The 27,410-nt window shown below is 39.9% G+C and overlaps 1 protein-coding gene across 1 annotated transcript in view; it reads left to right on the top strand.

Annotated features, from left to right (window-relative positions):
• Window positions 1-27,410, top strand: part of STAB2 (stabilin 2) — a 426,796-nt gene that overhangs the window by 107,728 nt on the left and 291,658 nt on the right. The window contains exons 12-19 of the mRNA XM_085899123.1: window positions 4,286-4,435; window positions 10,389-10,529; window positions 10,828-10,890; window positions 14,278-14,394; window positions 14,700-14,753; window positions 15,352-15,432; window positions 17,650-17,802; window positions 22,969-23,031. Of these exons, the coding sequence (XP_085755249.1) occupies window positions 4,286-4,435; window positions 10,389-10,529; window positions 10,828-10,890; window positions 14,278-14,394; window positions 14,700-14,753; window positions 15,352-15,432; window positions 17,650-17,802; window positions 22,969-23,031 (822 nt within the window). The remainder of the gene's footprint in view (window positions 1-4,285; window positions 4,436-10,388; window positions 10,530-10,827; window positions 10,891-14,277; window positions 14,395-14,699; window positions 14,754-15,351; window positions 15,433-17,649; window positions 17,803-22,968; window positions 23,032-27,410) is intronic.

Raw genomic sequence — 27,410 nt, 5'->3', positions numbered from 1 at the left:
TCAGCTCAGGCTCATTGAAAAGTTATGCTGGTGCAAATCTAGGAGAGGAGAGAAAGAGGTTGTCAGGTTAACAAACTAACAGAGTGACGGAAGGGAGGGAACAGGTGGACAATACTCTTACAGTCGCATTGTGTCAAAGTTGTCGCATCTGTGTTCATTTCCATATACAGAGTGATAAGATAGCACGGTGATTATATCCCATGAGATTGAAATCACACTGCATAAGAAAAACTTTAAGGGTCTTTCAAGACTGCAGATTATGTTAATGAGACAAACCCAAGAGCAAGGACTGGTGGGAGAACAATGGAGGCAGCAAGTATATTGATCAGGTGACTATGAACACCAACCTGAAAAGGAAGCAGGATTCGATGAAAAACAACATTTTGGAATCTATTTGATGTGACATGTTTGTGCATTGTGCATGACCCGCGTGGCAGTGGTTTCAAAAAAAATTTGTTTGCTTAAAGTGCATAAGTATGTTTTTTATCATCAATGATTGCCTTCTGTAATAATTGTTTTACATTCTTGCTATTTGATTGCTGTGTAATTTTGAGTAATTGAATGTGATGTTCTTATTAAGCCTCCCCATGTTGGATAGTGAGAGGTTTATAGCTGGTCGATTTGCTCGTATTCAATAAAGAAACATGATTTGTTTCTAAAATTAGTGTCCCCAAATTTTAATTTGACACCAGAGTTTCTTCGCCCCTGAGGCGTACTAAAGCACCATTCAGGGATTTTTTTTACTTCCTTTCAATGTCCGAGCTGTACCGTGGAGCCTGCTGGAACTTTGGGAATTAAATTTTGCATCAGTAATGTGAACATAAAGTTTTAACCTTGACCTTTTTTTAAGGTCATGACCCAATTTTACACATTTTAACATTTTTCACCATAACACCACTAATTTTTTTTTTCCGATCAGAACGAAATTGCCCTCTCTAGATTGCCTAGAGTATGGCACATTTACGCGTAATTTACATTATACCCCTCTGGGTTAAAGGTCAAGGTGTTACCCCCCTCGGAGTACGAAACCACTATTTAGGTTTTTCCCCATTTGTCTGCCAATGTCTAAGCTACATCTCAGATCCGGCTGAAAGTTTCAGAATGGTGCATCAATAATGGGAATAAAAAGTGTGTGGGATTGACATAATTTTTGACCTTGACCTATTTAAAGGTCATGACACAATTATAGATTTTCACATGTTTCACCATAAGTTCAGGTAAGGTTTGTCCTATTGGAATGAAATTGCCATCACAAGATAGCCGAGACTTGAGCAAGGCACATTTGTGATTAATTTACATCAACCTTTCTGAGTTAAGGACAAATGGCAGTCCAAAAAAAAAAAAACGTTTTTTGTCATCGTTCAATTTTGCCAATGTGGAATCTCAAAGACAATTTGGCCTTCCAAGATGTTCTTGCATCATAATAGTGTATCTGCACTGAAGTTGTGCACCTGATATTTGCTTGGTGTCCTTGATCTACTTTTTCAGATTGTGACTTAATTAACAAAAAAACCCTTTTTGATCATAACTTGAATAATTTTCCTTCGATTTTCATGATTTGAGTTTTTTGGATAGATTGTTGATGGGGACACATTTTCTTAATTTACACTCTATCCTGAAATGTTAAAGATCAAGGTCAAATGGCGGTCCGAAAAATAAATTTGGCAATCATTGTATCGCGGGCCAAGGATACGTCACGGGTGATCACCGGGGGAGACCTACCCTTGGTGATCACTTTGTGATCACAGATATCAAGTTTTTTTATTGCTATTTTCGGTGCGTATGAAAATAAAAATGTGCTGTTATAATTTACTACCTCTCTGCTCCACTGTGTGCTACATAAACAGGTGGATTGATTATCTTGTAACATCAATCGCTCATCATCACCACATGTCGTCTCTGGTCTGGAGGTTAGCTATTTTGGAATGCCATTCCAATCTATATTCAGTAGCTCTAAAAATGCTCCATCTTTGGCTTCCTCGTTTTATCCCTCCAAGTTCCTCCATTTTCACAGACAAGATTATTCCATCATCCTGTTTACCCATTTTCTTCTTTGCCTTCCACTTGCTCTTCTTACATCAATCTCACCCGTCAGTATTGTGGGCATATATAGATGCCCTGAGGTCCACACTATTTGACCTGTTTATACTGTTTACCCGTTCATCTCTTCATTCAATCGTGGAACTTTCTTTTCATTAATCCATCAAAATCTGCACCACAATCTGTAAAACATTAATCTATACTAGCTCGGATGAAGCCAAGCTGAGAATGCTTGGGTTTAGTGTAAAAGGGTGAGTGCTACAACCATTAAATAGAGTTTAACTTCGAGGCAGTTAATGAAAGAATGAGTGCATGCGAGAGTTGTTGCAGAAGGTCGGAGGCTGAGAGAGCAGAGGGAGCTGCACCAGAGGAGAGGTCGTTAAAAAAACAGGGAGGCCATCCACCTGCCTGTGATATGTTGGAGCAATAGAACTTTTGCTTTGGCCTCGTCATAGGAGATTTGAGAAGCTTCATATTCCACAGAATCCAGGAGAGATAGATGAAATACTAAGACATGAGCCCATAGAGGAATGCAGTACTCCATAAGTTATGGGCAAAGGCCTTATAGACTTTAAGTATTCTGATTTTTCAAGGAAAGACAGAATGACATGGTATGATCTTTGTTTCCTCATGGAAAGAATCACATGAGGTCTTATTATCAAATCTGTAAGGAGGGGAAAGATTAATGTGGAAGAAATGGCTGCCATAACCAACCCACCCCATCCCTCCAGGCCACACCAATCCCTCCATTCATCTCTGGCCGCTGTAGGAGAAAATAACCACTTATATACTGAGGTCAGGGTGAATATGGATGAAGGATGTGGTGTATTGAAATGGAGGAACACGGAAGGATTTCAAAAAACAGCCACAGAAAGATGTTACCAAAATGCTTGTTCTTTGTTTGATCATGTAATCCACCATTATGATGAACCGGCCTCTCTCTTTTCTTTGCAAGCAGCCACTGTGGTACAGGCTACCTTGGCAAACTGAAAAGCGTTCCTTCTGGACCTGGGACTTGGGGTTCCCATTGCACAAAGCCCGAGTTGAATGAGATTGGCTGGTGTTGTCCATCATGTTGGAATCAGATCACATTCAGCATGTGACTTTTCTGTTTTATTGATTTCACCAGGCCCTACTCAGAGCTGGCCTTGCATGAGTCCCAGTTTGAATCCACCGAGACTATGACTGTCTGAAATGTCCCATGATAAGACACACTTATAGGGCATGCTTGCTGATGCACTCCTGGTGTTGCTTACCCACGCCAACACAGAGATCCTTCCTGCTTCTTCAAAGTGAACAACCCAATGACTTCAACCAAGCTACAGCAAGGACAAAAAGGCTGGAGGAATGCTTCTCTTTATATGTCTAAATGTTGCTTTCTTTCTTGAATATTTAAGCATTTTGTTCTGTGTGAAGCCAATGAATGTACATATTTAACGCTCAGGGGATTTACATACTTTACAGTACAAAATTTAGCATTAAGTACAAAATTTGTTTGTGCAGAGAATGGATGACAGTGTGCATGATAATGTTAATCAGCTGTGTTGGGAATGTTTTAAAATGTGTGTAGTTTATCACAAATTAGCAGGGGTACTCAGCATTGCCCTGTGCTGTTCTAATCATGTTGGCATTTTGAAGAAATCAATTTTTATTTATTTTTGGTGGGGGTCCTCAAACACCTCCCTACACCCACTAAGGAATGGGGTCAGGGATCATTTCATATTACCTTTCACAAAGCTTCAAAGGCTGAGGCACTATCGAGTGTTTAAAAAGAAAAATCCAAAAATCCAACTTTTTTTCCCAAATTTTCAAAAAATTATTTTGCCTATAACACTCCCTAGCACTCACTGATGAACCTCTGAGTTTTAATTCCCCCCCCCCCCCACTTTTTCTCCCAGGCATACCTTTCCCCCATCGTATCGTACCCACAACAGCTTTTAACCTGTAATCCAAAAACAGTAATTCTTCAAGTTCCAATGTTGATCTCGCTTAGCATTAACCCTTGCCAGTGTTGTTTCTCTTAAACTATATACCACTGTTCAATGTTCATCTACGTTTGGTGGTTACACCGTGCCAAACAAAATGATGCAGGACATACCTGAAATGATGAATACTGACTCATTCCCTGTTGTTTCATCCTCTACACCCCTATAAATTACATCTTTTGTTTTGCAATGATAATATTTGTAAACTTGGGTAAATTTGAAGAACCCAAAGCAGCAAGGACATGTATAATTTTTTACAGGTGAATGCACTACTGGCCAATACAAGCCTCGCAACATACATAAGCAGAGTGCATATTGTGCCTGGAGAGATCACTATGAAGGACCTGCAAGCAATGGATTCCTTATACTCACTGACTGGAGATGTAATCAGCATCTTGCATCGTGACAAGGTAAGCCACAGGTTTAAATGATCTATCACACCGAGTGTGTAAATCATCTTTCCCCAAAATTAGTCTCTACAATAACTATTCCAAGTTTGTTGATTATCTAGGATTAAGCGATGCCTCTTCGTTTGTGTGAGCTCCTCGAAAGGCCAATGTTGGCATTATAATTTGAAATTATAAATAATAATAATAAAAAAAAATTGCTTTCAAGTTTTTTTGACTTTTCAAAGGTTCGTCATTTTCATTCCTCATGATCTCTGGCATCATAGCAATATATCCTGAGGCAAAGATGAAAATCGTTACCTGAGTGTAAAGGTCCACTGCAAGTCTATATTGTAGCACCCCTTCTGGAGGATACTGACAACTTTGGTGCACGTGGCGTGTACTGTCTAATACTTATAATAGCCTGCACTCGAAACGACTGACTTTTCTTCACATTTGTCTAATTTGATGAAAAAATTCTCGTCTTATTTAATGTCACTTCTCACCGTTTATTGAATAGTTTTTATTTTCTTCAATGTTTCTATTGATGCTTCCTGACAGGATTGTGGAGAGGTAGTATCTAATGATCTTTGAGCTATCCTGTCTTGGGTTTGATTCCAAACCCGACCATAAACTATTTGAATTGAGTTCCACAGACAGGGACGTCGCATCACAAAATGTGCCATCCTTTGGACAGGCTTTAAGCTACGAGTGTCGGCTGCTAGCGTTATGCGTGGATGTTAAATATCTTTTGATGTCTTTCAATGAAGAGTGGGTGAGTTTTCGCCATAACTCTGAACAAATTCAAAACTATGACCAAAAGGCCAGGGGTTTCAAATCGGTTCGTGAAAGACTTGGGCCAGTCTTTTTCCTTCAGCCAACCCTACTACGACTATTATTATTATTATTATTATTATTATTATTATTATTATTATTATTATTATTATTATGAGCAGAGGACCTGCCCTACGGGTGATCTTATTCCAAGCATGCAACACGTTCTTCTGATGCATACCTTTATTTTGGCGGCGCATAGGAAAAATAAATAACCCAGGTTAAGTACATGAAGCAAAAACATACCTGCTGCTTTTAATTCAAAACGTCTCACTGTACTGGAAAATGTGGGGATATGACTACTGTACTATAAATGGTGGGGATGTGTAATACCCTCCGCAACCTGAAGGAGGCGCTACACGATACACATTTACATGGAGAATTTGCGTCTTCCCCACTAAACCCCCCCCCCCCCAAGACCACCGGCAAAGATAAAAACACCCATATGCATTAATTATGGTTATGCTAATCCTCTGCAGCAAGTCTGGATTTAATTGGGCCAAAACTGTAGAAGTAGCCTGACAAACAAACCCACAAACACACAAACACCTGTCCATGAATTAAAGTAAGGATTACCACCATCACTGTTTGTTTCTTGCAAAATCGAAGATTTTTTTCAAGTGTATTGGTTAGTCTATTTTGTTATTCTGTCTGTCCGTCTCAGGGGCGTATCTTCAGAAAATAGTGCCCATGGCAAGCACTGAAATTGTGCCCCTGTCCAAACATCTGACACCCATCTTGCAGAAAACCTTACCATAATATCAGCTCAAAAATACAACCCAAGCTCGTTAATCTTTTAATTGACAAATTATGGAAATACATGGAAATTACAACTGCACCTTCCTTGCTTTCACTGATGCAAATTGGTCCATGATGTGCTCAAAGTCAGTTTTTTTTCAGTTTCTTCTCTTTCTACACTCAATAGAGCAAGATCACAGAGTCTGCCTTGACCCATGGAGGCTCTCAAATATGAAAGTATTAGTTTTAACTTGCTGAATGATCTCTCACAGCTGGCGATGGAAACTGCGATGGTTAGCATTATCTGAATAGCAATGCAAAGATCGGGGAAGACTCTCTCATCTCCATACTGAACAATAAGTTTGAGAAGCTCTTCAGGTCTTGATATTTTCATGTTGGGCCGACTTGAGAGAAATATCCTGAAATCCAAAATTTATTCATACAGCTGCTGTCCATCAACATCAGAGCTGTACAATTCGCCCAAATTTTCACACTTCTACTTTAGGTCGTTACTGTCGGCGCCGTAACACGGTCCCTCGACATCGAGAAGGAACCCAAACTTGGCGTCAGTGTCGTGCAGACGAGCGAACCTTTCATCCATTTCTCTGTGAAGACGGTTGAATGTTCCCTTCATGACTTTCCATTTCCTCCTTGGTTGTTAACCCAGCGTCTCGAGTTCTCATCAGCCATTCGTTGCTTTCGTCTCTGATGTATTTAAACTTAAATATTCCATTCTTGGCAGAGACCGAGTCCTGCTCAGTGAGCCCCCCCTCCTTTTCAAGTGGTGCCCCGGGCATGTGCCATACCTGCCATACCATAGGTATGCCACTGGTTTGTCTGTTTGTTGCCCACAGGTCAAAATTTTAAACAGACCTTCACGAAACTTCACCACATGGTAGAGTTTGTCATAAGGAAGAAGCCTATTTTTTTGAGGTCAAAAGGTCAGAAGGTCAATTCGGGCAAAGGTCAACAACTTTGGTGAAATGTCGAAAATCCCCAATTTTCATCCGATTAACTTGAAATTTGAAGAGGATTTATATTTCAGGTCACCGAATTCAACTAGCCAATTATTTTTGAGGTTAACATAGACCAAAAGGTCAACATAGGCCAAAGGTCAACAACTTCGGTGAGATTTCTAAATTCCTCAATTTTCATCTGATTCACTTGAAATTTGAAGAGGAGTTGCATATTTGGTTATTTAATTCAAACGCCAATTATTTTTGAGTTCAAAATTGTTTCATGGATTTTGCAAATATCGTGCTCTGCACGACGTCTTCTTCTTGTTGGGTAGTCGATCTCGTCTACCCTTATTATCAGTATTTCCGTTGATATGTTTGTGTCTGTTGGGTAGTCCATCTAGTCTACCCTTATTATCAGTATTTCCGTCGATATGTTTTGTTGGGTAGTCGATCCAGTCGAAAAAAAAAATATTCGAAAAAAAAAACTTTTTCGAAAAAAACTTTTTTTTTGATCTCCCTTCCCTTATTAATTATCAGTATTTCCATCGATATGTTTGTCTGTCTGTCTGTTGGGTAGTCGATCTAGTCGAAAAAAAAATTATTTAAATTTTTTTTTGGAGATTTGTTCTACCCTTATTATCAGTATTTAGAATGGCGATTTCAGTTAATACAATGGCGATTTCGATGAAACTTGGTTGGTAGGTTCATACCATGACCGAGTTGTGTGCAAATGAGAACCCTTGCTATGGACACCACCGTTGCCTAGCAACGGGACTTTGAAATTTTAGAAAAATCATAAAAAAATTTGTTTTTTCAAAAATCGGGTCACGAGCAACTGTGGGCAGTACATTCAGCCATATTGTCAAAAATTTCCAGCTGGATCCTATGAAAACTGTCGGAGAAGATAGACTTTGAATGAACCCTGGTTGAAAACAATTTTTAAAAATGAAGTTCGTTATATCTCAGAGACTATGAGTCAGATATACATGAAACTGGTATGGTAGGTTCATGGTATGTCCTCGTTATGTGTGAGAAAGAACCGTCGCTATGGATGCTTTCGTTGGCTAGTAACGGCTGAAAAACGACTAAATTCGACTTGATCGACTACCCATGTCCGCCTACCGGCTTGTTGGGTAGTCGATCTAGTCGAAAAAAAAAATTATTTAAATTTTTTTTTGTAGATTTGTTCTACCCTTATTATCAGTATTTAGAATGGCGATTTCAGTTAATACAATGGCGATTTCGATGAAACTTGGTTGGTAGGTTCATACCATGACCGAGTTGTGTGCAAATGAGAACCGTTGCTATGGACCCATCCGTTGCCCAGCAACGGGACTTTGAAATTTTTGAAAAATCATAAAAAATTTATTTTTTCGAAAATCAAAAATCGGGCCACGAGCGACTGTGGGCAGTACATTCAGCCATATTGTCAAAAATTTCCAGCCGGATCCTATGAAAACTGTTGGAGAAGATGGACTTTGAAGGAACCCTGGTCGAAAACAATAAAAAAACGAAGTTAGTTATATCTCAGAGACGAGGAGTCAGATATACATAAAACTGGTATGCTAGGTTCATGGTATGTCCTAGTTATGTGTGAGAAAGAACCATTGCTATGGACCCCTCCATTGCCTGGCAACGGCCGAAAAACCTCTAAATGTGGGGGTATTTTAACGAAAAAACAATCTGCAGCATTAACCCTTGAAGCTAGAATCATGAATTTTCTTGTGCTTAATTCTCAGATCATTCCCCATCGAACGGGCCCATGGCGTCAAGTTCTATTGGGTAGTCGACTTACCATGTCTGCCTACCGGCTTGTTTGTTTGTTTGTTTGTCTATTTGTGAACAGGATATGTCAAAAAGTTGTGCACGGATTCAGACGAAATTTGATGGAGAGCTTGTTTATGTAATGCAGACAAAGCGATTAGATTTTGGTGAAGATCCCAATCCGGAATCGGATCGGAGAATTTCTTTAACTGATTCTTCATCACCGAGAGATAGGGCTGAACCAATTTATAGCACAATATCTCAAAATGTTGTGGACGGATTCTGGTGAAACTTGGTGGACAGGATAGGTATGTGACAAGGAAAAATTGATTCGATTTTGGGGAAGATTCAAATCCAGATCCAGATACGAGAATTTTAAGGTTTTTAAAGTGATTTTTCACCATTGAGAGATGGGGCAAAAAACGTTATATCGCATGATATTTCACAAATTTATTCGGCCCAATATGTTCTACTAGATCGATCAGCCATTGCGTGGCAGAAGTATACGCTCTACCAAGTGCCCTTGTAGTTTCATCTGCAGCATGCGGCTGCTGGTTGCTTCATTGCTGGGAATGTGGCTGTGCTGCTGATGCAGTGCCCCTGTTACCATACATCCATTGGGACCATACGCTGTGCAGAGCATCGGTGCTGCCAAAGCAGTCTCCTGGGCTATTGGGCACAATCCTGGATGGGTCGCCATTCCGACGTAGGATTCTTGAATGGCTCAATCGTCCCAGCGAGCTGGTACTCATTTTGCTGACCTCGGAAGGATGACAGGCTGAGTCAACCCCAACTGTTGTTATGTAACAGAACAACAAGGACTCAAACTCAAGATCCTATGATCTTAAGCCAGCCACCTTAACTGTTAAGCCAACCCTGTAAGAAGATGGGATAAACTGGAAAGTAGTAATAGTAGTAACCATCTTGGTAGTATATCTCTCTGCATATCAAAGTGCAAATGTCTAATGTTTGCTCTGATATGTAATGTTGATGATTTTATACTGCTGCTTGGTGAACACTTGATAGGTACTTACGGTAAAGGTATTTGCAAAATCATCAAGAGGTTATAAAATCATAAAGTATTTTCTAAGCGTGCACTTCCGATTTTATTTTTTTTATTTTTTTTTTTTTTGTACTGCTGGTTTGTTATTTAAACTGATCATTTGCACATTCAGCATGAACCAAAAATGTCTATAATTAAGATATCAGCTTATGAAAACTGATTTATTTTGGATTATAAGATTGCTAAAAAATCAAAGTAAATTTATTTATTACAGTTGTTTCTGTAAGCCTCCAAAATATCAAAGTAACATTGCCTTTACCAAACTCCATGTATCATGCACAAAAGAGATGAGATTACTAATGCTCCATTAAGCACAGGTAAAAAAAAACCGCAGGGTCGGTATAGTTAACACGTTTGGGAAGGTCAAAATCTATTCTGAAGAGGAAGTTAAATGTCAACAAGTTTTCTTGCAACTGTGAGAAATACTCCATATCGAGATGAAAAATACGAGAACTGAGCATCCTGAAAAGTTATTGATGAAAAAAATGCTGAAATTGTCAACTGAAATGGGATGGAAAATTGCAAATGCAACAATAAAAGATTACCAAGCCAATTTAATTGGATAAATTGTTTATGCAACCATTAACATTCAAATGATGGAGTGTCTCTTTGTAACCAGGACCAAATGCCATTTCTAAACTTTCCTGCTTCATGCTCTCAAGCCAAGATTCTCCAAAGCGACATCGTGGCATCAAATGGATTGATGCACCTGATCGACTGCTTGGCCAGTGGAACACAAACATTAGCAGAAGCCAAAACGGTACATCCTTAATGAAACTCATTTACACCGCAAGTCGATCATTACCTTGACCTGCACCTCAAGGCTTATTATTTGAAAATCCAGAAAGTAGAGTTGTGCGAAAGGAGTGTGACACTATCACGTGTTAATGGAATATCACAGTCCTTTAGCATGAATCTGCTTTTTGGATTTTCTTTCTGAACTCATTCATTTTAGTGAAAGTTTCTGCTAATCAAATGAATTATCTTTGTTCTCTTTCTCTCCTCACGCTCCACTTCCGTAATCATACGAGTACTTGTTTTATTCTTGTACCCCACAGCAAAGACTTCTTTCTGTCATTTTGAAGTACAAGCAGTTCAGTCACTTCCAAGCCTTGTTGGAGGTAATGCATTCTTTAGTGGGAGCTAAATTACAACAGTTCATCTATTTTTTATTATTTTTTACTTGTACAATGTGATGAAGGTATTTGAAATTCAAGGTGAGACTTTATATCAGCGAAGCGCCACATCCTGCAATAAATCCCGATCACTTTGGTGATTTAAATTTTTTTTTTCTTTTTTAAATGTTGATCCAGTGTAGAATGCAGGTGTGTGTTCGTGTTACAAGTGATCACTGAATGATCAGAGCACATATTACAAGCAGGGTTTCTGACCACTGGATATGAGAATGCGTGGCAGACTCTACGTTCCTGAAATGCCTTGGCAGACAGAAACTGATAAAACTTTTGTTTGGAAGATAGGCATTCCACTAGCAATCTCCTTTCAAATGTTTATAATCTACTACTCAAAATAAAATTAGTTGCACATGATTTCCTCCACCACTGAAGGTGGAGGAAAGTTGTGTTATCACCCCTGTCTGTCTACCTCTCTGTTTGTTGATCACTGTGCAGGATATTTCAAAAGGTTATGGATGGATGGATTTGGACAAAATTTATTGGTATGTTGGGTGTGTGACAAGGATGAAATTATGAGATTTTAGTGAAGATCCAGATCCAGAAAGTTTAATTTTTAAGTGATTCTTCACCATTGAGAGATAAGACCAAAAATGATACAAAGAACGATATAGCAAAACTTGTCGTAGCACGATATCACACACGCAGAGCAACAGTAACTCACCCAAGTGGACGATGCTAATTCCATGGCCACCAGGCAGCTCGGTCCAATGGCGAGCTGCTTTACTTGCTGTCACTCAGAGTCAGGCATGCTGGAGGGCTCGCCTCTCTCCGGAAATCTCTCAGAGCCTGGCACTTCCTCCTCTTCCCCTGGTGTGAATGGAGAGGGGAGGGGTGGAAAAGCGTGCCATGGCATGGATGTGGGGAATATCAAAGAATCTCCTTAACCTGACCACCACCTGGTTCAACATGAGAGACACGTGACAAGACATCCATACCCTCTCACGCTTAAATTTCGATTGGGTGGATCATGGATCATGCACCAGACATTTATCCTGAACACACGTTTTCATTACATATTCACCAGTACTATAAGCTATAAGAACACAAATGGTGTTAAGGCCTTAAATTCTAACTACACACTCCTACCCCATAAATGCAATAACATTGATTCTTGGAAATAATATTAGATTCCAGATGCTTACATCCAGTAGGGTCTCTACATAAGAATCTGCAAACTGATAATATTATCAATACTATCTGTGATACCTTCTGTGGACTCGTCATTTTACTGACAATTTGTTATACCAGGACTCTCTTACCCCTGCACCCCCACCAAAAATAGAAATTAGAAAAGTATTAATAAAGTCTCCCCCTCACATACAGTAGGGAACAGAGACATTAGGAGATGAATGGGGCAGCGTATACGGGGTAAAAAGATGGACACTACAGGGAATACCAGGAAGGAAAGCAGGGAATTTGAAGGAGGTGGGTTTGGTGTAGATTAACGGAGGGAGAAAAGATTGTGGTATTGGATGAGGGAAGATATGAGATGGTGGTAAACAACTGTTTTGAAGACCTGGAGGGAATAGTGGGATTGAGGAGAGTGTGGGAGTTTGTTCCAGAGGCTGGAAAAAAGAGGAATGAAAGAGTGAGGGTGAGCAGTATTTCATGATTTCGGTAGTTTCACCAGAAGGGAGTTGCTGGTAGACCTTGAGTGCTCTGTGGAAATATGGGGGGGGGGGGACATTTCTCTGACACAGCAGGGGGTGGCAGGGCCAGAGAGGAGATGGTACAAAACAGAAAGACCACAGACCTGCCTGTGGTGATAAAGTGAGAGACCGAAATACTCACCCTCATTGTGTGGAGATACCAATGATCCTAAATGCCTTGGTTTCCACAGCGTGAAGCCGAGAAAGGTTCGAGGCAGGAGCACCAGCCCAGAGGGGAGAGCAGTACTCTATCAGGCTGGAGAAGAAAGCTTTGTATGTGGTCAGGAACTCAGGCGGGCCAAGGAAGGACTTTGCATGACAGAGGATTCCCAATCGGCGACTGGTTTTGGAGGCCAGGTTGGAAATGTGGCTTTCCCAGGAAAGATCATGGCAGACAGTGAAACCAAGAAGTTGTAATGAAAGGACTTCTTCAAGAGGATTGTTGTGAAAGTACATTTGGGGGGGAGGGGGTTCCAGACTGTCCTTTTGGAGAGACATATTGAGAGTGTGAGGTTTGTCAGGATTGAAAGACATGTTCCATGTGTTGGACCAGCTTGTGATTTTATCCAGATCTGAAGAGAGTGAAGAGGCTGCTGCTTGCTGATCGGAGGGATGACAGATTGCTGATCTGAGGCAGAGAATGGAGTCATTAGCAAAGAGATAAAGAGAGTTTTCCAGAGAGTTGGAGAGGTAATTGATGAAAAACAGAAAAAGCACACGGCCCAAAACATTGCCTTGAGGAACTCCAGCCTGAACAGGAAGAGGGAATGAGAGAATTCCATTAAGGGCCACAAATTGCTGGCCACAGGAGAGGAAGTCTGTAAGCCATGAGTGGGGATTGCCTTGGATACCAAAGGAAGAGAGTTTGGTGAGCAGGGTGGGATGCAGACCAAATTGAAAGCTTGTGATATGTCAAGGGAGATGGCTCTAATCTCATGTCTGGCATTGAGGACCTCCATCCATTGTTGGGAAAGCAGAAGCTGCCTGTCCAGGGTAGAGTGACCTTGTCTGAATCCAAATTGAAGATCAGAAATCAAGCCATTGGAGCAGACGAAGGATTTAATGTTGAAGCGATGATGGATTCCATAACCTTGCTGATGATTGGGAGAAGGCTGATTGGTCTGTAGTTTCAGGAACCTGTTTTTGCACCTTTTTATGCAGAGCGATAATGTTTGCTGATTTCCAAGCAGATGGCAGATGACCTCGAGCAAATGAGAGGGTGAATAAAACAGAGAGAGGGCGAGCAAGAGCAGCAGAGCAGGTTTTTAGGACATGTGGGCTGATGCCATCTGGACCGGTTGCAGAATCAGTCGAGGTTTGACAGCAAGCTCTCCACCTTGTGAGGAGAAAAGGACACAGAGTCCAGGAACAGCTAGGTGTGACCGGGTAAGGTGGGTGTAGAAAGCGATGGGTTTGAGATTTTGGTGGGTGCACAAGATTTGGAAGCAAACACGGAGTTTAGGCATTCAGCCTTTTCACCTGCAGTTTCAGCTGTGCGGCCATTTGAAGTAAGGGAGGGGATGGAGGTGGAACATACACCAGAAACAGACTTAACTCAGCGTATACTAGAACTGTACTCTACCAGATGTTTTTGTTGCTAACACTTCCTTCAAGCAAATATATAATGAAATGCCTGTTTGTGTGTTGTGGCTGAGGATTGATGCAGAATTCAGGCATCTCGACCATGTTGGAAGGTCAATGGACAGCTTCGGTGTTTTTGCCCACCAATGATGCCATCGACCGTATGCGAGATGGTCGTCTCAACTATCTATTTACCCCACAGGTGAGCAGCTTTTCTGGTGTCGTCACATCTGGATTAACTTTTTATTCATGTACTATGTCGGAGTAACGATGTAAGAAAGAGGATTGTTGTCGGGGAGAGAATGGAAGATATATAAATGTGGGGTAAATGGCAATAAAAAAAGGAAAATAGGTTGGAGGGAAAGATGAATAATGAGAAAGAATGGAAGAGGTATTTAATGGATACCCATATGAATATGGTGTGGGGTGAGGTGGGTGGATGTAGTCTCTCATTCTGACATACGCATAAGGTACCTACTTCCAAATCACATTTATATTATGTTTCAGGCTCGTTACAAACTGGAGGAGCTCGTCAAGCATCACATTGTACCTGCTGTAGATGTAAGCTTTGCATCATTACAAATTTTAAAAGACTTAGTCTTGATTATTATAACAGACGAGCATTGATGGGATGTAGAGGTGAAAAAGCTTTTCCACATTTTACAATCAATGCAGTTAACAATGGCTCGTGATATGGAGCAACACAGATATCTTTATATTTCCTTCATCGAGAGGCATTTTTCTCATCTTTTGCATTGTTTCACCTTTACATCTTTGTACGAACTTGTGTTAACATTCTTAGTGGAAACTGCATCCAAGTTATTTCAACCTTATAATGCTGATGATAAAAGAGTTCTCATTTACCTTCTTCATGAGAATTACCTTTCATTATTTGACTTCTGATGCGATTGATTCTCGATTACGTTCTGTTGTAATATTTCAACGATTGCATTCGCTGAGGGGTAAAGACCATCAAGTGGTCTTCACCCATTGCCTGCATCATTGCCCACGAAGCCATCAAACTGTAGAACCTAACACTTATACCCAAGCAGTTGATATCGTTGGTGGTGCTTTATCCCTGAGTATGTTCTTGTTGTGAAGTTCAATGAAAATAGGATGCCTTGATAATTTTAATCCTTCATTGTTTTGTTAAATTTAGCTGGATTCTGCCAAGCTGTGTTCGCTTTCGAAAGTCATGACAATGGCTCAACAGTATGTGCCTTTCAACGTCAGCAGAAACGTGAGTCATTAAAACTCATTTGCATTGGTGGTCAACCTGAAGTCCACATGTTACCTGTCCTGTCACGACATTGTTATCTGGACCACTCATGTGTACTTTAAATTTGTTTTTTAATTGGCACACTTGTTTGTTCTTTCACCCTATGACGCTGTGACCTCATAGTTATCTGAACCAATGGGTTGCAAAACCTCGGATATATATATATATATATATATATATATATATATATATATATATATATATATATATATATATATATATATATATATATATATATATATATATATACCGTGGTGCCCCCAGAATCCGAACGCCCCATTGTTTGAACAAATTGGAATCCGAACAATTTTTTCGAGAAAATTTTGCCCTAAAAACCAAACACATTTTCGAAAACCGACCACAACGTGGCATTCATATATATATTTGAGACACAGCCCAGTAATGCAATCTCTTCTCTGCCAACTTGCCCTTGCCTTCTTTTTCTGTTTATTCGCACTATGTATAAGTATTTATCAAATTCATTTCAAGCTGATCACCTAACCTTAACCTCTGTAGTCTCAAGTGCTTTTCCTGGCAAGATATTTCTCAATACAAACTCGTTCATGTCTGATGTTCTGCCCAAAGGTTGCCAAAGTGACCCCATGGCAAGGATTACACTGGGTCGTTTGTCGTTACCTTTCCAGTGGTAGTCAGGGCAGGAATCTGGAATTTTACCAGCGTGCTGGCGATAACTCACAAACTCTTCATTAAGGAGATCGTGGGATCATTAACATCCACCAACTAGTGCTGGCCAACGGGATTCCTGTTTACCGTCCATCCGAGGGACGACACACACATGATGAATCATCCTGCCTGCAACAGACCAAGATGGTAGTTTCTAGCTGGGTCTGGATTCAAACCCAGGATGAACAGCTCAGAGGTGACGATACCAACTTCTCTTTGAGAATATTAATTTGTCTCCCTTCTTACCTACTTTTTTAATTTTCAAGCTTAGTCGAAGACCCCACCTGCCTCTCAAAACATAAATGAATCTGAATTTGTTGTTCTATTACTACATCATCTATTGCAATCTATATTTCTCTCTCAAGATCTTCAGAGAAATGTAAAAACAAAGTATGTTTGCTGCATTACCATCATCATCAATATTTATCATTATTTGCAAATTAATGTCTTCTCTCTTCTTGAACATTCCATGTTCTCTGATATTCCCTTTTAACTCCATTGACACTCCCCCCCTGCTCTCATCATGTTGCATAATATCATTCTTTAACTTCTTCATGGTCTCTTTCCATTAATCTTCCCTTCAAGCATGTCCTTCAGTAAACTGTCACATCTTAAAATGAAACCGATGATTCAGTCTCCTTCTTCAATGTTCACTCATGCGTCTTTTGTTCGTTCACTGCTGGTAGGACTTCATCATGTGTCATCTGTTCCTTCCAACGAACACACCCCATCCTCCAAATCCACATCTCAAATGTTTCCAACCGCTTCACGTCCTCTTTCCACATATTACTGCTCCGTAGAACACCACACTCCAGTGGATCGATCTCACCAAACTTTTTTCGAAGCTATTAATCAAATTTGTTCACCTGCCATTACACCTTAAAAACAAAAGATTTGGTGATTGTAAAATGCATAATTTTCATTTGAAAATGGTTAAAAAAAACTCTGAATGAACCACAACAAACCTTTTCCAACTGAAGTTAACTTATTGATTTGCTGTATCTCCAAACTTGTTTTATCCCATTCACAAATTGATGGTATTTATAACACTGTATGATGAACCTCATGCTGATAGCTTCTTTTAAAGTTTTAAAAAGTACTTGTAGCACATTTTCCATTGTGCATTTTCCTGGTTCTGATGATGGAACTTATGGATCACTTGTTCTTGAAATTGTTTCAGATAAATCCCTTTTGTCATATCCTGTGGAGCTCAGAAATTTTTCTGAAATTCCATCATCCTTATGTTCCATCTGCTTGCAAACTCAATGACAGACCTCGGTTCATAAAATAATACTTGATCAAGAAATTTCATATTAATAAATGATATGGAAATACTCAAGTTATGCGATACTTACTAAACCTGGAAAAAAACATTACATCATTATTACATCATTGAAATTATCATTTGATTTTCTAAGAAAGTGGTGAATATCCATTGTAAAAAATCTTTTTTTAAATCGTTCATTTATTTATTTTTGTATTTTTTACATACAGGGCCGTATCCATATTGATGGCATACCGGTGCTCCACACAGATGTGCAGTGCCAAAATGGACGTCTGACCATCATTGACGGCGTGCTTCTACCTCAAACCATTCTACCTATCTTGCCACACCGCTGTGAAAAGACCACATACCGCATACAGAGAGTAATTGCCGAAAAAATATTGGCATCGATAAGGCCACCCCAAGACAATGACATATTCTCTTTGTTTTTTCAGAACGTGCAATCAAATACGATGATTTGGAGATTTTACCCTCACATGTTAAGGCTCGTGATAAAGCTCGGACATTGATGAGGCATTGAAGGCACACTAGAGGTGCCGGTATTGCAAAGCTCAATTTCAAATCTTGTGTGTCCTAATTTTCATAGCTTCAGGCCACATACAAGTCAAGTGCATTTGAGTTGTATTTTTTTTTAGCTTAGCTGGACTTTAGTCAGGTGAGCTAATGTGATCGAGCAGTGTCCGTAGGTGAGTGAGTGAGTCAGTCAGTCCGTAAACACTTCAGTCATTATCACTTGAACCAAACGCACGATTTTGATAAAATTAACCACAACGTTCTTCACCCGTGATGTACCAAAGTTTATCGACCGCATCAAAATCTGCACTCATTGAGGGTGTCCAAGGAGTTGTTTTTTGACCCCCCAAATTAGGCATTTGCTCTCTTCTCCGAAACTACACACACGATTTTAATGAAACTTGATCACAACCTTCTTTACCCATAATATACCAAAGTATATCGACTGCATCAAAATCTGCACTCAGAAAAGGGCCGACGGGTGGAGTGGTTGTTGAACCCCCAAAATAGGTTCTTGCTGTCTTCTGTGATACTACACGCACAATTTCAAAGAAACTTGACCTCAACCTTCATCACCCATCATGTACCAAAGTATATTTACCGCATCATAATCTACACTCATCAAAAGGTTTCCCGGGGGGGGGGGGTTGTTGAATTCAAAAAATAGGTTTTTGCTACCTTCTCAGATACTACACACACAATTTCAAAGAAACTTGACTTCAACCTTCATCACCCATTATATACCAAAGAGTATTGACTGCATCAAAATCTGCACTCATTAAGGGAGTTTACCGGGGGGGGGGGTTGTTTGACCCCTTAAAATAGGTATTTGCTCCCTTCTCCGAACTACCGTATACACACAATTTCAATGAAGCTTGACCACGACCTTCATCTCCCGTGATGTACCAAAGTTTGGTCACTGCACTAAAAAAAAATTCAGATTTAGGTCTAACAGAGTCTGCGGGAGGGGGAAGGGGCTGGAGGGGGGGGAGGTTGAGTGACTGTTGGTCTTGATCCAGGTGAGTTAAAGGACAGGTGGTGCTATTTTTTATTTTTTTCAATTGTGCTGTCTGCTCAGGAGACAAGAAGTTTGTATATTTTTACACGGTGTTCTGTATAGTTTAAACATCTTGCTGATGAGTGATGAACAAAATACCTGTACATTGTACAGACACACATTTTTTTGTTTAACCCTGGAGTATGTGTTTACAGTTGCACCCACTGTAAAACATACAAACAAACAACGTCTTCCCTCTCAGGGATAGTGTGAGGGCAATTGGTTAAGTGTTAAAAGGGGAATGTAAAATATAAGCTAAGTTAAGATAGAGGATACATAGAGTTTAGGGATAGATAAAATAAACTGGAGTTGATAATTTTAGCAACACCTCTTGTGGTGTTGTCATGTGCAATCCAGGCTGGGGAAACATCCAGTAGAAATGAAAGATGTGAGGGTCTGTATGTAGAAAGACGTGAATCACGATGTGCAGAGACGTGAACCAGCCAATAAACAAACGTTCTTTTCCAAAACATTGTTGTTGCTGTTGTCATCGTTGTTGTTGTTGCCATTGCTGTAGTCATTGCTGTTGGTGCCATCGCTGTTGTTGCCATCACTGTTGTCGTCACCATTGTTGGTTGACCTGGTGTTGGCTTAAGATCCTCGGATCTTGAGTTCAAGCCCCTTTTTACCCATTGAATGAACACCTGGTAGGGTTGACTGAGCCTGTCATCCTTCTGTGGTGAGCAGTAGAGTACTGGTGTGCTGGTAACATGAGTATTGCATCAGCAGAACAGCCGTGCCCCCAGAAAATGATGCAGCCAAGCAACCACAGGCAGCATATGAATCAATAAGATAAAATAAACCATTGTGGTCACCATTGTTGTCGTTGCTGTTGTTGTTTTTGCACTTCTTGTAATTCTTTTTCTTCATATTTCTTAATTTATCATTCCATACATAATTTGCAAGGTGTTTGTTTGTGTATCTGCAGGTTTGTGTGTTTTACAGTGGTGCTCCAAATCCTGCTTCGTATTCTTGCATCCTCCTCCTCCCGAAAGCTCTTTGTAAAAACTAAAAACAGATAGTTATCATGTAAAAGCTGCTGTGGCTGAGTGGTTAAAGTCATTAACTCATAAGCTAGTGGATGTTGCTTGATCCCAGACAAAGACGAATTCTAAATTAATTTATCTTGGAGATATGTGTGTCTGTATATGTATGTGTGTGTGTGTTTGTGTATATATATGTATATATATATATACATATATATATATATATACATATATGTATATATATGTATATATATATATATATGTATATATATATATATATATATATATATATATATGTATATATATATATATATATATATATATATATATATATATATATATATATATATATATATATATATATATATATATATGTATATATATATATATATATATATATATATATATATATATATATATATATATATATATATATATATATATATATATATATATATATATATATATATACATACATATGAAGACCACAAGGGGAAAACCAGAGATGTCAGGATAAGTCAATTTTGAAGAAACTGAAAAACAAAGTTTCAAGACTTTGGTGAACTGTTTAATAACTGTCATATAGATTTCTTTTCCAGTAAAAGGAAGAGTGATCATTGGCCGATCAAATTAAGCATGTAGCATTTGCCAAGCTTCTGTGTTATTTAATTTAAGAGCAAAGAACGAATCAATGTTGCAAACTGACATCACTGGTTATTCCCTTGTTTAATAATTTCCATGCAATTTTAACCCAAGATGTGTAGCAAATTCATGCTTGTTTGTTATTAGCATACATTACATGACTTTGGTGATCACAGATTATTTTTTCAACATTAAACGGTCATTGTTTTTTTGTTTGATTGGTGTTCAACGCCATACTCAAGGGTATTTCGCTTATATGATGACGGATTCTCCATTTCTTACTCCGTACTACTTAATATGATGGAAAACCGGGAGGAAACCAAGGATAAACCACCCCCGCGATAGCCGAAGTCACCTCATGTGACTCCCTCATATACCTAAGCAGGTTGATTGGGCGGTGGGTACATCGAATGAGGATGGGTACTCAGACGCGCTAACCATTAAGCCACGGCGTGGGTCCCATAAAAGTCACAATGAAGGTTTGACCAGGCTTGAACCACGATATGCACCAACTACGGAGCCCATGATATAACCAAATAGGCTATTGTAGTGCTCAGAGTTTGTGCTGTGAAAGTTTTACAACCTTTCATTTTTTAGTTTCTCAACTCTGAATATTATGGTGGAACAGTTAACATAAATGAAAGGGAGATAACCAGGAGTAAAGTACGGACAACTCTGGGTTTCTACTTGTTCAGCTTTGACAACACTTGTTTTTTCATTGCACGGCTAAACTTTATACCATATAAATTATGTGACACCCCTGGTTATTTGTAAAAGTAATATTGTGAGAGGAAACCTTATGTTGCCAACTATTGGCAGGTGCAATAACCCTGAAATTTATAAAAAGTGACATCTCTGGTTTTCCCCTTGTGGTCTTCATATGTTTATACTATATATATATATATATATATATATATATATATATATATATATATATATATATATATATATATATGTATATATATATATATACAGTATATACATACATACACATACATACGAGGTCCGTCTAAAAAAGTAACGGAACTGAGCCTGCTGTGTGCTCCACTTACACAACTTGAATGAACGGGTTGCGTCACAGTCTTTCGCAACATTCCAGAAACATATATGACTGCTGATGGTTGACTGCGCTCATTGTGTGATTTTTTACAGGTCGTGCTTTAAACGCACGACCTGTAAAATGTATATATACATATATATATATATATATATATATATATATATATATATATATATATATATATATATATATATATATATATATATATATATATATATATATATATATATATATCTTAGGGTGGTCCAAAAACAGCAAAAAATTATAAAACATTCAGATGTTGTCTCCACAAGCCTTAAATTATTCTACTATGAATCAATAACTAGCATAAAAATTGTAAGTTGATCGGAGGTGATTTAGAGGTCGCTCCATATGACGACTTTTAGTTTCATGAGTTGGTTAAATTAGGGTATGGTCAGGTACGATTACGGGTACTTCTGGATGTCCGAGGTGGAAATGGAGTGCATTTTCGAGCTCTATGGGGTCGATTTACTATAAGAAATGACTGCACCGACATTGAATTCACTACAATTTCGAAAATATGACCTAAAACAAGATTTATCATTGCTGGAGTTGAGTAACTAATCCTACTCATTTCGATATTTTCTAATCTGTAATTAATTTGTTGTCCGTCTAAACATTTCTAAGAGTAAATCGACCCCACTGAGTTCGAAAATGCAGTCCATTTTCACCAAGGAAGTTCAGAAGTGTACGGATTCGCATCTCACCATACCCTAATTTTTCAATCAATGGAATTACAAACTATTAGAATATTTCGTCTCATTTACCAAATACCACTATCATCTCCGCCTCTATTGCCGTCTCCACTCCCACCTGAACTTATTTCTAGCCGGTCCAACATCCAGTGTTGTAGATTCAATGATTCACGAAAAATGTTAGTTATTTATTTAGTTATTATTATATTAAATTAGGGTATGGTGAGATATGAATCCGTACGTGTGTGTGTGTGTGTGTGTGTGTGTGTGTGTGTGTGTGTGTGTGTGTGTGTGTGTGTGTGTGTGTGTGTGTGTGTGTGTGTGTGTGTATGTATGTATATATAGGTGTATATATATATATATATATATATATATGTTTATATATATATATATATATATATATATATATATATATATATATATATATATATATATATATATATATATATATACAAAAGACTGCATCATGCAGAAGCCTTTTCTTTTTGGAACTTACAACCTGTGCTTGGTTTTATGTGATGATGCATGACCACAGCAGTCTTGTTTGTGTGTAGGGGCAGTGCATTGACTGCAGCGGAGACAAGAAACCTCAATGCCCACTAGGGGCCCTCAGCACGGTAAGAAAGTTAACCTTTCTTCTTGTAGTCATTACAAAGAGTATTTCTTGTCTTGATATTGGCTGCTCTCTCCTGATTGTAAAATCTCCAAGACCTCCAACCTCCCAGCCCTTACAAAAAAACGTGCATTACTTATTTTAGAACAGAAAATAATTGTTTGGTTTTTTTTTGTGGATAATGAGGGATGGTGGGATTAACTTTAATTGTTTAAATAAGTAAATAAATTAATTTTACTGCTTTTTTTATTTCATCCTGGACAATACTTCCTCGACAATATGCTGATGATACCACTATGTTGTCAGAAAGTAAAGAGGACTGAATGCAACTGCTGTAGGCAGTGAAGAAGGAAACCTAAAAAGACTGAAATCTTGTCAACTGAGAAGATCGATGTGTTCAGATTGGGAGACGATCATGTGGAAAGTTTCATCTTCCAAGGTTTTAAGCTTGAAGTGGATAGAGAATGTGGAGGAGAAATTATTGGACTGTTCGCATTGGGGAGAACACCAATGTCAGGATTGCCAAAGTCCTGGAAAGACAAAGATGTAACGACACAAATCAAAATGGATGCGAGTCATGAGCAGTGAAGAAAGGAAGAAGACTGACAGTTTTGAAATGCGGTGTTGGAGACTAATGTTCGAAAATTCCATGGACTGCAAAAGGACAAGCAAATCGGTGCTTGAAGAAATTAGACAGCAATGTACACGTACATTCGAAGTTTGGATGAAAGTTTTTTGTTTTTGGTTTTGGCCACAAACAAATATTTAGGACACATCAGGTATGCAGAAAACGAAAGTCTGGAGAAGTCAACCACGCTGGATGTGGTTGAAGGAAGATGAAGAGGCAGACCTTGTGCATGTTGGATGGATGGCGTAAATGCTGCACAACCAAGCGCTGTCTGTCAGAACTTTGGAAAGCAGTACAGGATAGGGATGTTTGTTGAAATGTGATTGTGAATGTCACCAGAAGTCTGACACAACTTGATGGGACTAAATGACCAGATAACTCCCAATGTTAATTCTTGATCAAGACAATCCTGCTGTTCCTCCACTGCAACATTCACAACATAATTGATTATGACAAAGGTAAAGGCCACTTGATTGGTCATTCCTGTGTCACATGCACATGTAAGCACTCTCATCTCCTTCAATAGATAAAGCAAATTTTATAAAATAATTTAGCCAGAGTACTTGTGCACAATGCTATCATGCCGGACTTCTAATGGTTGATGCAGTTGCACTTTTTATGCTTTTAAATCGATTTAATTGAAAATTTTCACACTAAAGTCCCAATGGCTTTATGCCATTTGTGACACTGCCTTTGGGACACTGCCAATGAACCAAATGACACTGCCTTTGGTTATTATTAGTTTTGGTAATTTAGTGTGTATGCAGGCCATGGCATGAAGGAACACCACGTTTAGTGTGTACTGCAGGTGCAGGTGGAGAATGTATGTTCGCTGGGGAGGGATCATTGTGTGTAAGGTTTATGGGTGGGGTAGTGATGTGTGTCCATGGTGGATCAAGCTCTCGGGGGAGAGCAAGGTTTATAGGAAAGGTCAATTTATAAACTTGCTTCTGCTCTGTGCACTCGATCTCACTTGGAATTATTATTTTCACTTTGACAGTGTGGCATTGAGTCAAGGTGTGTGCGTGCATGTGACTTTCAACATGAGTGTCACATCGCTTCAACTGTTTGTCCTGTGTTTGGGGTAATAACATTTTTTTTTCACAAATTGACAATGTGTGTAGATATTGCAATGGACACGGACCTCCCAAACAGGTGATCCAAGACCGTGAGAGATTAACACCCTAGACACCAAGACGAGGTGTTTCACTTGCACACACCGTAAGCTGTGGTGTCGTGAATTAAATAAATTAATAATTGGGCCTGCCCTGACACTCAGTGCAAGTTCGGTTTGATAATTTTGTTGTGCCGGAGGACGAATCCGCAGCTCAAAAACCACAGCAACAATGGGATAAAATTACGACAGTTTAACAATTATTATATAGATGGAGACAAGCAAAGCAATCCAGAAAAGAGAACACAATACAACACAGGGACCCGACAGCATGCTTATAAACTAGACATGAACAAACTCAATGCCTCACCTTGGACAAATCTCATCACTCAGTGACGCAAGAAAAAGGAAAGAGGAGACAGACAGGGAGGTTAATGTGGAGAGCGCTTGTGTTGAAGTGCTGTGAGGCACGAGTGGGGCACCAATGAGCTCGCAAATGAAGGCTCCGTCACTCGTGCTGTGGCTGGAGAAGTTTGTGGCATAGCTGGAATGGCTCATGCTGTGACCGTAACAGCTTGTACTGTGGCATGTTTGAGCCAGAACTGACTCTGGACCAGATTTAGGAAAAGGCACAGTGGCCTCCACAATATGGGGGCCTCCACAAAACTGTTTTGAAAAAAAACAAAACATTTTATTATGGTGCTAAAGGGACAATGCAACAGCTGCTCCAGCACCTGGCTTATTGAGAGATGAAAGCAAAACTAAACTGTAAAATCCGATGATCTATTTACAATTCTGAGTCGACATCAACATTCACTCCTTGATTGTCTCACACATACAGCATATTATGCAGATTTGTGTTCTTAATAATATAAAGTCGTTTGTGCTGTGAATTCCAAATTGTTGTAGGTAGGGAGGTCAGGTATGGGAGCATGTGCCAGAACAGCGCGTCGCTGCGTCCACTTTCCGCCGCTACTCCAGGGGCCTCCGTCTGGCCATCCCCCAAGCAGATGCCAGGCCCATCCCCATCTCCTTGAGATGATGGTCAACCTCATTACATGCACAACTTGTTCAGCAAGGTTTGTCCGAATGAGTCCACAACTTTTTGAGATATCGTGCTATATCTCTAAATAGTGAAGGATCGCTGAGAAAATTTATAGTATACAGATCTGGATCTTCACCAAAATCTCATCAATTCGTCCTTATCATTCACATAACCTGTCCACCAAATTTTGGCCGAATCCTCCATTACGTTTTGAGATATCCTGTTCACAAACAGACAGACAAACAGACAGGCAGGTCAGGTCAGGTATGGGAGCATGTGCCGGAACAGCGCGTCACTGCGTCCACTTTCCGCCAGTACTCCAGGGGCCTCCGTCTGGCCATCCCCCAAGCAGATGCCAGGCCCATCCCCATCTCCTTGAGATGATGGTCAACCTGCTGCAACCACGAGGCACGTGGTCAGCCCACTGGCCTCCTCCACTCATGAGACTCCCTCGCTGAGAGAATCTGGTAAGCAGGATCAGCGTCAGGAAAACGAGCCACATGTCCATACAGCCGCAACTGACGCTCACGGACTATGCAGGTAACAAATCTCATCCGAGTCTCTCTCAGCAACCGCTCGTTGGACACAAAATCCGACCAGCGATAGCCAAGGATTCTCCGAAGAGACCTGGTACCAAAGGAATTAAGTCTCCGTCTCAGATCCTTGGTAAGAGTCCAAGTCTCACATCCATAGAGCAAGACTGGAAGTACCAAGGACCTGAAGACTGATTTTCGTCCTCCCGCACAGGTACCGGCAGCGCCACACCCCATGATCCAGTGAATCCATGACTCCCCAGGCCCGACCCAGACGTCCATTGACCTCTGACTCGCAGCCAGCAGAGACATGAATATCACTGCCAAGGTAAGTGAATCTCTCCACGACCTCAACATCCTCACCACAAACAGACACAGACAGGACAGCAGCATCCAAGATGTCACCGAAAGCCTGGATCTTAGTTTTGACCCAAGAAACCCGTAATCCCAGCGGCTCTGACTCCTCTTTCAGCACCTCGAGGGCCCCCAAAAGGATGTCTAAAGTCTCCGCAAAGATGACTGGATCATCTGCAAAATCAAGGTCCGAGATCTTGACATTCCCAAACGATGCACCGCAACTTGATCTCTCTGACATCCTCCCTAAAATCCAGTCCATACAAGTGCTGAAAAGTGTGGGGGCAAGTACACATCCCTGACGAACTCCAGTAACAACTGGAAATAAGTCAGAGGTGGTACCACCACACTTCACAGTGCTCTCAGTACCAGAGTAGAGTTCAGACATCAGATCGATCAGTTTTGGTGGCACCCCACGAAGACCAAGAATCCTCCAGAGGACATCCCGATTCACTGAATCGAACGCTTTACAGAGATCAACATAGGCTGCAAGCAGCCCCTGCCGAAACTCTCGTCTACGTTTGGTGAGGACACGAAGGGCAAGGATATGGTCAATCGTTGACCTCTTTGGTGTAAAGCCTGACTGCTCTGGATGCTGGTGCTCAAGCAGATGGTGGTGAACCCTATCGAGAATTATCCGAGCAAAGACCTTGCCCGGCACTGAGAGCAGCGTCACCCCTCGGTAGTTGTTGCAGTCTTGGCGATCACC

Source organism: Eptatretus burgeri, chromosome 10 (assembly GCF_056783735.1).
Source record: "Eptatretus burgeri isolate ZD-2024b chromosome 10, Ebu_testis_v1, whole genome shotgun sequence".
NCBI classification, from domain to species: domain Eukaryota; kingdom Metazoa; phylum Chordata; class Myxini; order Myxiniformes; family Myxinidae; genus Eptatretus; species Eptatretus burgeri.
This window is presented reverse-complemented; position numbering and strand designations above follow the sequence as displayed.